The following is a 19170-nucleotide window of genomic DNA, read 5'->3' on the forward strand; positions in this document are numbered from 1 at the left end:
GGAATAAAATAAGATGACTACAGTTCATACTGTAAACTAAAAAAAAATTCCTGATATATTAAATAAAGTCCTAAATGTGAACAGTAAAACTTTATAACCTTTAGAAAAAAAAATTGGAGACTGTTTCTAAGACATTTGGGTAGGAAAGAATTTCTTTTTTTAATTGAAATATTGTCAACATACAATATTATGTTAGCTTCAGGTGTATTACATAATGATTTGACATTTGCATACATTATGAAATGATCACCACAATAAGTCTAGTAAATATCTATCACCATATAAAGTTATTACGATATTATTAAGAATTTCTTGGTTACCAAAGGGAAAAGGTAGGGAGCAGGGATAAATTAGGAGTTTGGGATTAACATATACACACTACTATATATAAAATAATCAACAAGGACCTACTGTATAGCACAGGGAACTCTACTCAATATTCTGTAATAATCTATATGGGAAAAGAATCTGAAAAAGAAGAGATATATTTATATGTATAACTGAATCACTTTGCTGTACGCCTGAAACTAACACAACATTGTAAGTCAACTATACTCCAATATAAAACAAAAATTTTTTAAATATATTATTAAGAATTCTTAAAGAAGGCACAAAAAACATACAGTATAAGAAAATTCAGACCAATGTGACTTCATGAAAACAAAAGTTGCTTTCTAAGAAAATATCCTGAAAAATTAAAAGCACAAGTCACAAGCTGGGAGAAAATATTTACAATGCACATAACTAATAAAAAATTAGTATCCAACATATAAAGAACCACTGCAAACCAATAACAAAAAAAGAAAGAAAAAGAAAAGAAAAAGGGCAAAGGCTACTCGCAAAGTAAGCATCAGACTTGTATAGTCAACATGGAAATAAACGAAAACTAAAGAGGCTACACAAGAAGAGCTATAAACTGTCATCGTTAATGTTTATTTTGATACATAAAATAACTTTTCCCGGGCTTCCCTGGTGGCGCAGTGGTTGAGAGTCCACCTGCCAATGCGGGGGACACGGGTTCGTGCCCCGGCCCGGGAAGATCCCACATGCCGCGGAGCGGCTGGGCCCGTGAGCCATGGCTGCTGAGCCTGCGCGACCGGAGCCTGTGCTCCGCGACGGGAGAGGCCGCAACAGTGAGAGGCCTGCGTACCGCAAAAAAACAAAACAAAACAACAACAACAACAAAAAATAATAACTTTTCCCAAGTCAGTTCTGCACAAGAATTTTAAGTTTTATTTTTTTTAATGTATTCAATTACTTTGTTAGGGCCATTTTAGCTGATGATAGGTTCGAAACTATATGCGTGGTACCATGCTACGGAAAGAAAACATCAGTTCTGGTTAAGGTCTACTGAGAAATGTGGGAAGAGAAAGGAAAAGTTTAAACTATTTTGAGATGTTCTAACTGACTTCAGTCTTATCTGAACTTTGCCAAGTATGAGGTATCCAATCTCCTACCTAAAATAAAGACATTGCCCTAGTGCTGCTGTGGTTACTTAAAATAGATGTTAAAATATAAATAAATAACAGTCTTGATCTAGAATGAAGCCTTCCATAGAAAGGGGATTTGTGGACACAAGTGGGAACACCATTTAAACTCATAACCTATGACAGAGCTCCCTCTGCCGGCCCAGAGAAAGTACAAGGACCCTGACACTGACACAGAACCTCTCAAGTCACCTCAGGAATGTGCCCTTCAAATAGTGAGGGCAAAGTTCTTCTCTGGTCCTAAAGCAAAAAAACCCAGTGACACAGACAAACAGGAGAAGCCTTCCAAAATCCCCAAACTGATAGCTTATCCAGGCACGGGTTTTCAAAGTAGTGTGGACAATGGTTTACCTCTATGGTTCTGACAGGTATTCTTGGGGTCTCTCATAAAGCAATCAAACCACACCCCACTCTAACCCTCCCTCTAACCGCAGTCTGATTCTTTATGGTAGATTCAGATATACACAACCAAAACATACTCCCTCAGATGTAACAAAATCATCAGAGGCAGGTTCCCTTTGAAAACCTTGTGCCCTTTGTGTCTGGAAATCCTGGGCAGACACAGAGCTAGGCTAGGTACTCAAACAACCAGCAAGGGACACTGCAAGCTGAGACTTGCCATCAGATGCCCTTGTAACATGAGCCTTGGTCCTGTCCCTTAACAACTTAATAAAGGGGCTCTGCTGAAGAGCAGGATAATATAATGGTTAAGAGCATGAGCTTTGAAATCAAACGTATTTGGCTTCAGGTCTTGGCTCTTCTGTTACTCACTATGTAATCACGAGCAAGTTACTTAGTCTCTTTGCAATTCAGTTTCTGCTTTTGTAAAAGGCCGGGGGCGGGCTATGAAAACACCACACATCACGGTTGTAATGATTAAAATATATGAAATGCTTATAAAGGATTAAGCACTGTACCTGGTAGATATTAAGTGCCTAATCATTAATGATTATTATTAACAGTTATAATGTCTATCTTCTTGGGTATAATAAATAATTTATATATAAAAAACAATTGTTTGACACGTACACACTGCTATATTTAAAATGGATAACCAACAAGGACCTACTGTATAGCACAGGGAACTCCGGTCAATATTATGTAACAACCTAAATGGGAAGAGAATTCGAAAAAGAATAGATACATATATACGTTAAGAAAAAAAAAGAAAAAAAAACAACTGTTTCTTAAAAAGAAAAAAAAAGGTATCTTTGGAATCCCCTCAAAAGCCAGCACCAGTCTTACCATGAATTTTCATGGGTTTTATATTATGGATCTAATGCCCATTAACATAAGGGTAGGCTTCCAGAACAAATCAGAAGTTCAGTAGAATGAAAAGACCATAGACTTTGGAGTTCTTTGAATTCCCAGCTCCCGCGTTTACTAGCCATGTGACCATAGCAAATGTTAGCCACCGAAAAAATCGCAATGTCTGGGTCAAACAGCTGATTAGACATGGCTCAAAAAGGAATTATAGAATTAGAAGATGAATCCAGGGCTAACACCCAGAAAGTGGCACGGAGAGATTTTAAAAAATGGAAAATATAAAGGAGAAATTGCTGTAAAGGGAAGAAACTAAGGATACTGATAGCTGCTACTAATCCTTGTGGAAGGTAAACTGGTACAAACCTTCTGGAGGACAATATGGCAATACCTGCACGTTAAATTGTTCAAACACTTCTGGAAATTTTTCCTAGGAAACATTAAAAGGAAGGCAAAATTTGTATGTAGGATGTTCCCTGCAGAGTTATTTGTACTAGTGAAAAACTGGAAACGACCAAAATGCCCAGCAATGGGTAAATGATCAAAAAACACTGTTAAGTGTGATAAATATAAAAAGGACTATGCAACAACATGAAAAATGTATATGCTTATTCAGGAGAAATTAATCAGAAATTAGAATATCTAAGCAAATTATTACCATATAGGAACTATACAGGCATATGGTCAAGAAAAGGAGTTCTTTGCTGGAGTGAGAGGACTTAGGGGTGAACTACTTTCTTTTGTAACAGTGCATTAATACTGTTGTAATACTGTTGGTATAAATAATTTTTAATACAGTAAATGAGAACAGAGGCATTTGAAATATCTAACTTTTCTAAGGTACTAGGTGAAACCCTATTCACTTTCACAAATTTTAACCTGTAGAAACTTCAGTTCTATATTAGTCATATCATTTTTATAAACAATTAGAGCTACAAGGGACAAGGAAAATAAAGAAGATTAATAACTCTTTATTTTTATTGATTAAGGCACTGAGGCCCATATAAGGAGAGAGAATTGTCCAATGTAACACAGATAGTTATTATCTAAGCCAAGCTTGGTCAGATAGTCTCCTTTAAATGTTTAGAAATCAATATGAAGAAGTGGTCTAATGTCTGAGATCTGCTTTAAATTAATTCAGTTTGTTATTCTCTTTGGTGGAGAGCTGAAATATGATGGGCGGTGAGTTATTTTTGAAACTGGTTACATGTCAATAGGGGTCATGATATTATTCTGTGTAACTGTATATATTTTCATTTTCCATAATGAAAAGTTTCAATAGCTCCTAAAATAATGAGTAAAGATCTCAGAATTAAGTGGCGAATCTATCTAACTTGTGACTCAAAACTGAATTACAAGACCTGAAACAGATTGTGAACTAAGTTTACTTAACGTCACTTAGCTGTGACTGTTGAGGTTTTTAAATGGGTTTTTCCCTCATGACTATAATAAAAGATTCATGTTTCTCATTAGACATGCTAAAACTATCCAAGCTCAGAAACTGAACAAACAACCCACTGAATTAATGAGCACTTAAAATACGAAAATTACATTTGGAACAAAATTAATTCTTTAAATTTAAAAAGGTGGATTTCCCATAACACGTACATGCACAACACATGTTAATGGGTCAGTCTAGTTATGTTACACAGGGATTATAATCATCTGCATAATTAAAGCCCTTAAAACAAGCAGAAGATATAGCATTCCGAGTCAACAAAAAGAAGTCAGCAGCTCACTGCTGCAAAACAAACCTTCCTAACAAATCACACGGGCTAGCTACTTAAAAGAGCAAAAGAAAAAATAAATTTAGTACGTATCATTCACTCGATAATTTACGTAACACCAAATCTTAAGTCCAGGGAATGAAACATACTGTAAGAACAGATTTTCGATAAGGATTTAAAGAGAGACTAACAGGTAGTGACAATGTTTCAATAAACTCTTTGTAAATATCCATTTTTAAGGCCATAAAAAACAGTGCAAGGAGGAAGAAGGGAGAAAAAAAGGATTCTTAAGGCAATGCAGAATTCAAAGTCCTAATTTACAGGATACACTATGATATCGGCAGTATTTCTGGTGGGATTTTTTTCTCTGATAATAACTCTAGAAAATAATTTGGAAAATAAATAAAATTTAAAATACCTATAATCCCATTATCTACTTTTAATATTTGGTTTATTTTCCTCTGGCCTTTTGATTGGTTTTTTCAGTCTTTTTTCTATGTACATATTAACATGTTAACTTATCTTTTTACTTTTGTAAAGCTAGAATATAATTTCTCTACATCTTCAATTATTTTCTTGGGCCAAATTCCTAGAAGTGGAATTTACTGAGTGAAAGGCTTGAATTTTTTAAACTCTTGATATGCACTACATTCCAGAAAAGTTAGATCTATTTACACATCCATCAGCAGTATTACTACTCTTTCACCATTTGTATAATTCTGACCTGAAGCCAAACACAGATGATGAGCCTTGGCCCCAAAATAGAAAAAAGAAAACAAGAAAACCTTTTCCCTTCAAAAACAAAGGGTTGGTTATAAATACACAGACCTGGAAGGTGAAAATTCAAGAGGGCTGCCTGAGATCTAAAGCCCTGGAACCGTGTGTTCTAGCCGCAATAACCCAGCTGCAGTTGCCCTGAACTCACTGCCACTTGGACTTTGTGGACACGGCTCCCTCTGCTGGAACATCTCCACCCACCCTACTCACTGCCAACCTTCCTGCCTTTTTCCTCCAGAAATTTGTCAGTAATCCCCAGCCTAAATTAAATACTCTTCCACTCTGCTTCGCCAACACCCTCAGATTACCTCTGTTTTAAAGCCCATTTCATATGCTGAAGTGTAATTAAATGGTCTGTCCCACAGACTAGACAGTGACTTCCTTCAGGGCAAGGACTGTTTCTTCATTCCCTGCTGTATCCTCAGCCTCTAGCAAAGTACCTGGGATACTGAAGAGAAATTTATTGAATGAATTAATCAGTCACAAAGCAGTTGGTCTAAGGCAGTGGTTAGAGAACTTTTTCTGTCTGTAAAGGATCAGACAGTAAACTTTTCAGGCTTTGGGGGCCACATGGTCTCAGTCACGACTGCTCAGCTCTGCCTTTGTAGTGCAAAAGCAGTCATAGACAATAGCAAATGAATGGACATGGCTGTGTTCCAATAAAACTTTATTGCTAAAACCAGGTGTCAGGCCAGATTTGGCCTGTGGACCATAGTTTGCCAATCAGTCCCTGGTTTCGAGGAAGAAACTCTAAATTTTAAAAAAAAGGAAGGAAAATATTACTTATATGTGGAATCTAAAAAAGTGGTACAAATGAACTTATTTACCAAACGGAAATAGTCACAGATATAGAAAACAAACTTTTGGTTACCAAGGGGGAAAGGAGAGGGGAGGGATAAATTGGGAGATTGGGATTGACATATACATACTACAATATATAAAATAGATAACTAATAAGGATCTACTGTATAGCCCAGGGAACTCTTCTCAATACTCTGTAATGACCTATACAGGAAAAGAATCTAAAAAAGCATGGTTATAAGTATATGTATAACTGATTCACAGCAGAAATGAACACAACATTGTAAATCAACTATATGCCAATAAAAATTAATTAAAAATAAAGTAAAAGAAAAAAGGAAAGAAAAAAAAAGATGATGAAAAGATCATAGAGACTTAATGCTTTAAACCTACGCAAAGCTCAGGCTAAATTGTACGTTTAGAACTCAATTATTATTACCACTTTGTACTCCCAAATTCCTTTTCTCCATGGCTTGGTCTGTAATGCACAGGGTAAAGGGAAAGGAAACAACTGAAGGGAGAGGAAAGGATGGCCCTCTTCAATGGGAACTGAGCACAGGTGTTAGGCCTCAGTCACAGGCCAAGTAAAAATGATCAGCAGCATAAGAAAAGCAGCAGAGATGGGCTTACACTAGAAGGGACTGGATAGGACTCTTCAATTTGTACATTCATCCTTAACAGACTGACTGAGAATTGCTAAGTCTGGTTTAGACACACAGAGTACCGTGAAAACAGACTGAAGATAATATGTATGATAAATAGCTCAGAATTTCACTACACTTTGAATTATGCATCAAAACAACGTATGTGCTACATAGAAGTAAAATGTATAATAATGAAAGCACAAAGGAGAGGAGGGAGAAGCAAAAGAAGATATGCAAATGACCAAGAAATACATGAAAATATGCTCAAAAGCATTAGTCATTAGGAAAATGTAAGTTAAAACCACTATGAAATACCACTACACACCTACTAGGTCATCTACATTTACAAAGCCTGCCCATACCAAGTGCTGGCCCAGATGTGGAACCATTGGAACCATCATACATTGATCTGGGCAATATAAATTAAACAGTCACGTAATCACCTAAATCAGTAACAATCAGTATAAATTAAACAAAAATAAAATAAACAATCACTTTGGAAAAAAGAAACAAAAAACAAATGTATGTGCTCACCTCCACAGATCAAGGAAAAGAAGGAAAAGGTGACAACATTCAACGAGAGAATGGCCGTTCAGGTTTGAAAGTCAATCCCTTCTTGTTGTTGATGCTTTCCTGCCTCTGATTCCACATGCCGGCTTCCTCCCTCCCCGAACCCTCCACTGCTGCCCCAACTCTCCAACACTCTTACTCCTTTGACTGTGACAACAGATAGGAGCTTCAAGACTGAGTCCATGTGGACCATGAGAATCTGCTCTCTCTGGAATGTGCGTGGTCTGCCTGCGAAGTTAGTCTGTTTAATCAGAGCCTTACTTTTCATAGTGCCTTCCTCTTCCTCCTCCTCTGAGTTGATCACCATGGTGCCCAGCTGAGATGGCAACGTGTCATCATGTTCGATCATAGTATTGGCCCCGTCACTCATGGTGCTGGCTACTCGGACGGTGCCCATCTCGTCCCCCGCTGCTCGGACCATTGTGCCAGAATCCATTTCATCCTCCTCCTGGAAAAGGACAAAATCTCAAATGAGGGCGAATTTGATCAAAAGATTGAGTTTTCTGTATGCATAGCTGATTCACTTTGTTGTGGAGCGGAAGCTGACACACCATTTGAAGCAATTATACGCCAATAAAAAAAAAAAAAGATTGAGTTTTCTGAATTACTCTTACTATCTTGGTGCAAATATTTCTGGATTTGATGCTTACCTGGGTTCTAAACCCAACTCTCTAGAACCGAGAGCACTCTTTTTTAATTGAACTATAATTGATGTACAATATTATATATGTTACAGGTGTAAAAGACATTGGGTCACGATTTTTAAAGGTTATACCCCATTGACAGTGCTCTTATTCAACCAAAGAAGATCACACATATGTAAAGTCTACATATTTAGTATGGATCCTAGACTCCCCAAAAGGGCCTGGGAAAATCCAGTCTCAGACCTGAGCATTCTCTTTCCCGAATAAAAAGTTAAACTGAAGAAAAGATAAGGAGGCAAGAGAATAAAATGTGGAAGTGTCTGAGGAAGCACTGGGAGACGAACAGACACAGACCCAGCAAGCCTCTAGCAAGCCCTGGTCCCAGGCAGGACACGGTCAGCAAGAAGAGCCTCCAGGTTCCAGGTGGAACCCACATCTCCAACTCATCTTACCTGGCTGGCAATCATGAAATAACAAGCACTGACGCCCGAGGCCCACCACAACGCCTGCCACTGCCACTTACTGAGTTTTCTTCATCGTCCTGGTCCACCTCCCGCTGCTGGGCTTCCTGGCGTTTCAGCTTCACGTCCATGGCTTCGTTAATTAAATCCCGCAGTATGGACACTCCTTTGGCACTCTTGACAAATGGGTGCTTAGCAAGAAAGTTGAAGACGGTTTATATGGCACCAGTGCCAAAACACTGCCTGGCACACAGTAGGCACTTGACAATCTTTGTTGAATCAATCAGTGAATCTAATCTTTCTCTTTATGCTTCGGACTACAGCTAACCCACACTTGCTTTATAATGGTGAGCAGGTGCATGCAGGCTTGGCCCACCTTTTCTGGCTTGGCTGGAATGTTTCCTCCATTTCTCTCTACCAACTCTGGAGATTCTCAACAGGCTGGCATTGCCCCCTAGAGGAAGTTCTGTAAACATCTTGGGAGCTTGTTGCTACAATGTTTAGAGAACACAAACTACATGGGACATAGGAAAGGGGGCAGAGACACAAGTAATCCCGTAACATGTGGAACAGTCTTATACAACAACGAACCACAGCAAATTCTCCATATCTTTAAAATGTCTCAGAGTACATATACACTTTGATAAATAATGCCTACGAACTTCTTTACGAGATAAGCAAAAAGTCTAGTAATTTGGGAGGTGATTCTGGAGAGGGGGCTTAAGCGGAATAAAGACATTGTTCAGAAATCACTGAATAGTTTACTCCTCCTGCTTGTTCTTTCTATTCAATGTCCTATAGCATTTCCAACTATGTATTTAGGTAAAAAGGATTTTAGTGCCGAAGTGTAGTTACTACAGAAATACTAAAACTGGTCACTAATATGTAACAGATGTAGGCCCCAATATTATTCAATCTGCAAAGATACTTGAAACACAGGGATATTGCTGACTTTCCTTCATAGAAATAGTTTAAAGTTTTTAATGTTAATACCATCTTATATTTTTGTTGTCTGCCTTTGTAACACAGTAAGAAATCTATACTGTGAAAGTTACATGTGGAAATTCTTTTTTTTTGCGGGGGGGGGAGCATTGCCTATTGTTTTCCAAACTTATTCTGACATTGCCCTCAGTGTTTATCTGTAATCCATTCTCTGTTCCCCAGCACCCACCAGAGGATATGGGCTCCAAGGTCTTTGCAAGGACCCTAGAAGCGGACAGTATACCTCAACGTGTGTTACGATCGAAATACAGAAGATATCTTGTCCATAAAACTGCATCAGTACCCCATCCAGGCAGGAAAAGAATTTGCCACTACTCTTGGAAATAAGACCCAGCTTATTTGCAAGAATATCGTATTTCCTTGTTCTCTCCACTGGGCAAGTCTATAAGATCATTTCCCTCCTCTTATATATAAATGAGTCTGCCCTGTTATTACTTAACATTAGATTTCTGTTAGTGTCCATACACTCATTTTCCTGTGTTTCTTGAATGGAATGGTTTCTGTTCTTCATACTGCTCTTAAATGTAAACTCATTCATGATGCTAGATACAGTTGTCTCCTTACTTCATTATGTCTATAACTTGAAAAGCTGGAGCATTTCTATATTGACATTTGTATTATTATAAATTATTATTCTTATATTTCTCCATCATAGCACCAACATTACCCTGATCCTTTTTAAACTTTGGGCATAAACAGACTTTAGCATCTATGAGTTTCATTCCAAAAGGACTATAAATGTTATATAAATGTTAAAAAAAATATGCATTGGTTATAAAAAGGGGGCATTGGATCTGACATGACTGAAAACCATTGGCCTAGCTCAGTAATAATAGCAGGTATTTGTCAAATCCATTATATACTACCTTTAATATGTGTAAAGCATTGTTCAAAGTCATACACATTATATCACTTAATCTTCACAACCAACTATGGGGCAGGTACTTGATCTCCACTGTATAGATAAGAAAACTAAAGTAACAGAGAGGTTATGTTACTTGCCCAAGGTCATAGAGCTAGCAAACAGGGAGCTATGATTCAAGCCCCAGGACAGGCTCCAAAATCCAAGCTCCTAACTATTAAGCATACTGCCTGCCAAACCCCACCCATCCTTCAAGGCCCAAGCACACAGGTTACCTCCTCCAGGAAAGCAGTCCTGGTATCTTTAGTCCAAAGTGGCCTCTTTCCACCCTGAGCTACAACAGCACCTACCATTGATCCCAGTTCTCTGTCAGAACTGGGTATCTTTAATGGAACTCCTGCTTTGGGATCAAAAAGACTTAGGTTCTAATCCTGGCTTCGCTGTTTACCAGCTAAGTGGCTCTAAATGAGTTAACTCTCTCAATCTTTATTTTCTCACCTATAAAAGTAAATTAATACCCCTCTCTCACAGGGTGTATGTGATGATTAAATGGCACAACATGCAAAGTGTCTAGCACACAGTAGGTGCTCAATAAATGTCAGTTCCTGTTCTCTAATCCCATAGAGCCCTGTATTTTCTTATTATCTTGTTCAATGATTTAACTTTATCCTCTATGTCTTTTCTAAGCAGTTACATTCAAAGGGAATATTTTATACCTCTTTATCTCCATGTAGGTGGGTTAACAGCATCTTTTGGTCAGCCTGTGAATGAAACAGGAAGAGGCAGCACCCCCGAGTGATTCATACCTGTAGGAGTTGAGTGGCCGTGGCTCTCTGCTCAGGGCTCTTTATGAGACACTGCTTCACAAAATCCATGAAGCTATCTGACCACAATTCTGGCTTTCGGAATGTGGGAGGTGGGTTGGTAGGAATCATGAAGATTGCCTAGTTTAAAAAAAAAAAAATTGGCAAAATAAAAGTGATGCTCCAATAAAAATATGACTGGAAATACATTTGGAGTTTGATAAAATGATTTTTCTCTTCTCCACTAAAGCACATCCAAATTACAACAAAAATCCAGGTATCTCAAAGTAGATCACTATAACAAATATAATAATAGTGAAAATGTTTGAAATATTGCAAGAATTACCAAAATGTGACACAGAGACACAAAGTGAGCAAATGCTGTTGGAAAAATGGCGCTGATAGGGACTTCCCTGGTGGTCCAGTGGTTAAGGATCCGCCTTCCAATGCAGGGGACGTGGATTCGGTCCCTGGTCAGGGAACTAAGATCCCACATGCTGCGGGGCAACTAAGCCCACACACCGCAATTACTGAGCCCGCGTGCCCTAGGGCTGTGTGTCACAACTAGAGAGAAGCCCGCACGCTGCAACGAAGAGCTCACATGCCGCAACTAAGACCCAACTCAGCCAAACAAATAAACTAATTAATTTTTAAAAATTTTTTAAAAAACTTAATTTTAAAAAATTTTTAAAAAATAAACTAATTTTTAAAAATTTTAAAAATTAAATTTTTAAAAAAAAAGAAAAAGAAAAATGGCACTGATAGACTTTCTCAACACAGGGTTGCCACAAACCTTCAATTTGTCAAAAACTCAACAGAGTGAAGCACACTGAAATGAGGTATGTCTGTATTATTTATTGAGTTTCCAATAAAAGAGGTACAGTTTTTTAAAAACATAAAACTCTTGGGGCTTCCCTGGTGGCGCAGTGGTTGAGAGTTTGCCTGCCAATGCAGGGGACACGGGTTCGAGCCCTGGTCTGGGAGGATCTCACATACCATGGAGCAACTAGGCCCGTGAGCCACAACTACTGAGCCTGCGCTCTAGGGGCCTGTGCTCCGCAACAAGAGAGGCCGCGATAGTGAGAGGCCCGCACACCGTGATGAAGAGTGGCCCCCGCTCGTCGCAACTAGAGAAAGCCCTTGCACAGAAACGAAGACCCAACACAGCCAAAAATAAATAAATTAATTAACTGAAAACAAACAAAAACCCATAAAACTCTTTGCAATAATCAGCTTAAATTATATTCTTTAAATCTAAAAATATAACGAGTAAATCTTCCCACCCTTCTCCACTTCTGCCCCCCCCGAAAAGACAGGAGCTTATCTTTGGGCACATGAATACTTTTTTAAAAACTGGGGGCTTCCCTGGTGGCGCCGTGGTTAAGAATCCACCTGCCAATGCAGGGGACACGGGTTCGAGCCCTGGTCCAGGAAGAGCCCACATGTCATGGAGCAACTAAGCCCACGCGCCACAACTACTGAGCCTGTGCTCTACAGCCCGCGAGCCACAACTAATGAGCCCACGTGCCACAACTACTGAAGCCCACGTGCCTAGAGCCTGTGCTCCGCAACAAGAGAAGCCACTGCAATGAGAAGCCCACGCACCGCAACAAAGAGTAGCCCCCACTCGCTGCAACTAGAGAAAGCCCGTGCGCAGCAACAAAGACCCAACGCAGCCAAAAATAAATAAATAAATAAAATAAATTTTAATAAATAAATAACTGTTAAGTCTATTAATAGAAGGACTATTTAATCAGAAGAGAGGAGGGGCTGAGTTGGACGGTATGGAGAAGACTACGGAGCCGCTGAAGAAGGTAGGGTCAAAGTATTGTAACAGTGCTATCATGAGGGGTTCTAGGGGTGGGGAAAGCCTGGAAACTGCTTAGCGTAGCTACACTGAAGGAGTTTCAATGGAGACTGAACCTACGGGCCCTTCATACTCTAAAAGTGGATGGAAGTTGGAGAGTACAGACCCTCCAGAACTTATACATGTAAATACCTATAAGGGTCAGGCAGGAAAAAGATAACAAATGAATCAGACTGGGTGTCAGTGACATAAGTTTAAAAAAATAGTCCACTTTCCTCTTAATACTACTATAAAAAACATTAGAGAAAACACCGCAGTAAGTGATACTTGGCGAATAGGGAATCATGGAGACTGATAAAGTGGAAAGACCATGCCCCGTATAAAGGAGAGGACTGCTGCTCAGCTCCAGTTAGTGTCGTTATGTTAAAATGTAAGCACCTGAACTATTAAAAACATATACACTGCACAAGTCAACCATGCATTTCCTAGCCCACGTCCTACCAGAGGGCTACTAATACACAACCTCTAGAATGGAGAGGGGTGGATTACACTTGGCTTCATTAGTGACTACAACTAGTGGAAGTGTATCATCATCTGGAGTCTAGACTGACACTTATCAATTATTTACAATTAATTCATTTATTGTTTGGTACCCAACCAAGTCAGTCATTTAACTAAGTTTCTAATGATCACCGGTAACTAACCACCCCATTGGTTTTCTGTCCATTTCCTTACCCTCATAGGATGGATATCGGCATATGGGGGCTTTCCTTCAGCCATTTCTATGGCTGTTATTCCCAACGACCAGATGTCTGCCACACAGTTGTACCCAATTTCCTGAATCACTTCTGGAGCCATCCAAAATGGTGTTCCTATCACTGTATTTCGCTTAGCCATGGTATCCTAAAATAGAAAGGAGAGAGATCAACACTAAGCAATAAAACTGTTGAGAAAAAGAGTCCCTTCCAGCAATAAGAAATGTCTTAGACTTGAAATACATACACAAACCATACTCAAGCATGATTGATCAAGTCACAAAAGAAATTCAAATGACATAGAAACATAAAAGATTCTCAATCAATTATTAAAACACAAAAAATAATCAATCGAGCTTCCCTGGTGGTGCAGTGGTTGAGAATCTGCCTGCTAATGCAGGGGACACGGGTTTGAGCCCTGGTCTGGGAAGATCCCACATACCGCGGAGCAACTAGGCCCGTGAGCCACAACTACTGAGCCTGCGCGTCTGGAGCCTGTGCTCTGCAGCAAGAGAGGCCGCGATAGTGAGAGGCCCGTGCACCGTGATGAAGAGTGGCCCCCACTTGCCACATCTAGAGAAAGCCCTCGCACAGAAACGAAGACCCAACACAGCCAAAAATAAATTAATTAATTAATTAATTTAAAAAATAATAATCAATTAATGAAACACTAAAATGAGATTGATTACTAATAACTATTGCTAATAATAGCATAGATTAAAATACAGGCACTAAAATACAATGTTATAGGAGCATAAACTGATACAATGTTTTAGTATGCAACTTGGCAATATTTATTAATTTTATATGTCCATATCCTTTGATTCAAATCTATTTCTAGAAATGTATCCTATATGTAAGTACCCCAAGATATATGCACAAGTACTGTAGAAATATTTGTAATAGAAGGGGGAGAAAAAAGAAAAGGAAACAACACAACTTACTTCCTACTAAAGGAAGTAAGTTAAATACATATCCATACAATGAAAAAAAAGGACCTAGATACACTTTTCTGACATGGAAAAAATGTACAAGACACATTGTGAAGCAAAAAACTTATGTTCAAAATTATATATAATACAGCCTTGTCTTTGTAAAAGAAAAACAATGATCAAAACAACAATAAAACAACAACCAATAATAATAAACATTGCTGTTATATGGATAGAAAAAAAAATCTCCAAGTAATATACACCAAACTATTAACAAGAATCATATCTAGAAGACAGAATTATGAAAGACTTTTACTTTCCATCCCGTATACTTTTGTAACACTCAGCTGGATTATGTGAGTGTATATTACATGTGCAATCAGGAAATTTTAAAAAGAGAAAATTTAAAAAAGAGAAAATATGTGTGTACATATGGTACAAATATGATTTTCTTTTTTATAATATATATATATTTTATATAATATTATACTGTATATATATATATATAGTCTTACTTTGGGGCTTAATTAATATATGAATATAGTACACATGGGCAAATAACTACTTGCATACTTTCCCAGAATAGCATGGCCCTAATGAAAGAGAACCTTTCTAGAATTCCTGTGTTTTAGGAAGAGAAGGATTTTAAACAGAACTAAATAGACAACAGGACTTCCCATCATCATCACCCATGTTCCTTCTAAAATGTCTATCACTTAAGTTAGGTTATGCCAGTCAGGAGCAAACAACAGGTAATATTTTTAAATTGATCTCACTTTGTCAGTCCTATGTAAAAATTTAACAGAGGAACTAACTTACTGCTTAAGTCATTTCCTTTGCTCTGAAACTTCAAATTTGCACCATTCATGTGGTGACAGTCAATGTTGTTGTCAAGGTTTATTTCCAGTTAGAAATGGATATCTGGATAACTAAACGTTTTTTGAACATTAAGAGTAATAAGTAGATACTAACCTAACTAGATCTGTATTACAAAGTTATATTAGTATAGCAGCATAGCAATGGAAAATATTAAGTCCAGAAACAGATTATGGTATAGAAACACACACACACCCCTATATGTATATAAATGTATAATTTGAAGATATGATTAAAACGTCATTTTTAAATCAGCAAGCAAAGGATAGATTATGGGGGGAAAAAAGCACTGGGCAACTGTCTATTCATTTGTAAGATTCTACACTTAAATTCCTACCTTATGCTTTCACCAAAGTAAGTTCAAATAGGATGAAAATTTAAATACAAAGAACAAAATCCAAAAAGTACTAAAGGAAAGTATAGATGAATAGCTATACAATGTTGAAGCAGAAAAGGACTTTTAAAGCATAACATCATGAAGATGGCAATATTTTCCAAATTGATTTACGATTCAACACAACCTCAACACAATTCAATTCAATCCCAACCAAAATCTCAATGACGTCCCACTGTTTGTGCTTTTACTCTCATATCCAAAAAATCACTGCCAAGACCAATGCCAAGGAGCATTTTCCCTATGCTTTCTTCTAGGAGTTTTTGGGTTTCAGGCCTCATATTTAGGGTTTTTAATCCATTTTGAGTTAATTTTTGTGAGTGGTGTAAGAAAGGGGTCCAGTTTCATTCTTTTGCATATGAATATCTAGTTTTCCCAAGATCATTTATTGGAGAGACCATCTTTTCCCACTGAGCATTCTTGGCTCCATTGTCAAATATTAGTTGACTGTATAAACATGAGTTTATTTCTGGGCTCTCGATTCTCTTTCATTGGTCTATGTGTCTATTTTTATTCCAATACCATACTGTTTTGATTACTTTAGCTTTGTAATAGAGTTTGCAATCAAAAAGTGTGAAACCTCCAGCTTTGTTCTCCTTTCTCAGGACTGCTTTGGCTATTTGGGGCCTTTTGTGGTTCCATATGAATTTTAAATTGTTATTTTCTATTTCTGTGGAAAAAGTCTCAGTTACTAAATGCAATTGATATTTTAAATTGTAGTATCTTTTACACAGCACCAGGAGATTTTTTTTTTCAATTTGATTTCCTTATTAAGATTGTAATTTAGATAATACTGTTTAGTACTGTTTACTTATGTGCTAACAACAAAATCTTTGGAAGGGCCCACAAATCACAGTATAGAATAAGTTCCTGAGTTTTTTTAAATATCAAAGCAATTTTTGTGCTGTTGCAATACCTATGAAACTCCCTAACATGTTCCAGGCAGATTTAAAATTTTAAAAAATAAAACCTATATATAATACCAGCTCTAAACAAACAAACTATATATGTATATATTTTTCTACTACCCAAGAAAAATGACAGATAACATTGTTGCAAATTTTAGTATATATCTGTCCAGAACTCCTTCTATTTTCTACACATATTTCACATATATTATCTGATTTTACAAAATCAGATAATTTTAGACTTCCTGTTTTAAAGCAAGGTTTATTTACTTGCCATGCACTACTGAGGTTGGAGGAAAATCAAGAGTCTGTATTTTGGAACCAAATGAGGAGAGTGTTTTCAGTAAAGCCAACTGCTACCTGGAGGCTGAATGAGATGACATTCTGTCTTATTCAAGGAAAGCTATTTAGATTTAATTCTTCTTCCTTTTATAAATATGATGATGTAGCCCAGTAGAATTTAAACTTCTACTCCATTATTTCCTGTTTTTGTTTTTATCTTTATCAAAGCTAAACAAAGATAAACTATGGACCTGAAGTCCAGGAAAGGATCTAAAATAACCTACCAGCTCCTTTGTAACCTATTGGTACATTTTTAAATTTTTTACAATTCAATTACATCAAATATTATATTTTTAAATAAATAAATAAAAGGAACTGCTTCTCAAGAAAGACCTGGAAGTTACCTACACAAGTAACATTTTTACTTACTGTAAGCTGACCTGCTACCCCAAAATCTGCAAGTTTGGCATGACCTTCTGTATTTAGCAAAATATTTCCTGCCTTGATATCTCGGTGTATTTTTCTCATAAAATGAAGGTATTCCAGTCCCTTAAGTGTTGACTGTAATATTGTAGCTATTTCATCTTCTGTTAACTGAAAAAAGAATGAGAAGTTAAAATTCTATTAGTTTACATCAGCACATCTGAAGAAGGAAAAAAAAAAATAAGACCCAAACTCCTTTCCTAGAATATACAATCTTATTCAACATGTGAACAGCATTTGACAGCTTATAATACCATCGCTATGCTGGCCACTCCCAAAGTTTTATTTCCAGCCCAGATCTCTCCCCAAATATCAGATTCATATATTTGCCCACACTACACCTCCAAATGAATACCTAACAAGCATCATAAGCATAACATGTCAAAATCAAATTCTTTATTTTTACCACCACCCTATCCCTTTCTTTACCACCCACTCACCTACTCTACTCTTCCCATGGTCTTCTCTCTCTCAGTAAAAGGCAATTTCATTCTTCCAGTTGCTCTGGCCAAAAACCTTGAGGTCATCCTTGGCTCTTCTCTATCTTCAATATATATGCAACTATATCCTCTGTAATCACCCAGATCCAAGCCACCATAATGCCCTGCCAGAACTATTCTAATAATCTCCTAACTGGTCTCGTTGCTTCTGCCCTTGACCCTTTACATTGTATTTTCCACACAGCAGCCATAATGAACCGTTTAAAATATAAGCCATATCTGCTCAAAATCATCCAGTGCCTTTCTAAGTCACTCAGAATTAAAGCCAGTCCTCACCAAGGTCTTACCTTATCTGGCTCCCAGCTACCTTCATCTTCTATCACCTTCTACCTTGCTCATCCTGTTTCAGCCACATAGGCTACCCTGCTATTCCTTGAACACTCTAAACACACTACCACTTCTGGGCCTTTTTATCTGTTCTCTCTGCCTGCAGTGCCCTTCAACTAGATTTCTGGATGAGTTGGTCCCTTACTTCACTGTCTCTGCCCAAATGTCACCTCATCAGAAAATCAGAGAGGCCTTTGCTAGCTCCATCCATTCCTAGACCATTCTCTATCCCCTTATCCTACTTATTGGTCGTTGCAGCATTATCACCACCTGACATACTATACATTATCTGTATACCTATTTATGTGACATCTTCCCTATTAGAAACATAAGCTCCATTTTAAAATGTCTTTGATTTGCTTACTATTGAATCCCTAGCACCAAGAAAGCCACCTAGCACACCATAGGTCCTGAAAAAATATTTGCTGAATGATGATGAGTAAACGTAAGCAAGAATGCGGGAGACTAACAGAATATCTGATCGGTGCAATGCTGACTTTGTGCTGATCCAACCCCAGTCCTAAACAAACTCAATCAACAGACTCTCAATCAGTCCCCTTCTGACGAACAACTCATATTTAGAAGGGAATATGCTGTGGTGCAAAAAGTATACAATTTGGGATTAGAAAGACCTAGTTTTTACTCTTGGCTCTACTTTCTAGTTGTGTGACTTCAGCAAGTTATCTAATGTCTCTTAGTCTCAGTTGCTCCACCTATAAAATAGGCGAATCACCTTTCTTCAAGATCTTCATGAAAATCAAATGATATAGTAAGGCATGTAAGAAACCATGTTGTTTAATAACTATTACAGAATCAATCAGACAATCACCAAATATTTAATAAGCATCTATTATGAGCCAGGCAC

General features: G+C 37.6%; 1 protein-coding gene across 1 annotated transcript in view; it reads right to left on the reverse strand.

Moving 5' to 3' along the window:
• STK4 (serine/threonine kinase 4) overlaps positions 1-19170 on the reverse strand; it is a 90798-nt gene that overhangs the window by 54892 nt on the left and 16736 nt on the right. The window contains 5 exon segments of the mRNA XM_004272892.4: positions 7531-7717; positions 8437-8565; positions 11045-11182; positions 13584-13751; positions 17425-17589. Coding sequence (XP_004272940.2) covers positions 7531-7717; positions 8437-8565; positions 11045-11182; positions 13584-13751; positions 17425-17589 — 787 coding nt within the window.

This window comes from Orcinus orca, chromosome 16, assembly GCF_937001465.1.
Source record: "Orcinus orca chromosome 16, mOrcOrc1.1, whole genome shotgun sequence".
Taxonomy (NCBI): Eukaryota; Metazoa; Chordata; class Mammalia; order Artiodactyla; family Delphinidae; genus Orcinus; species Orcinus orca.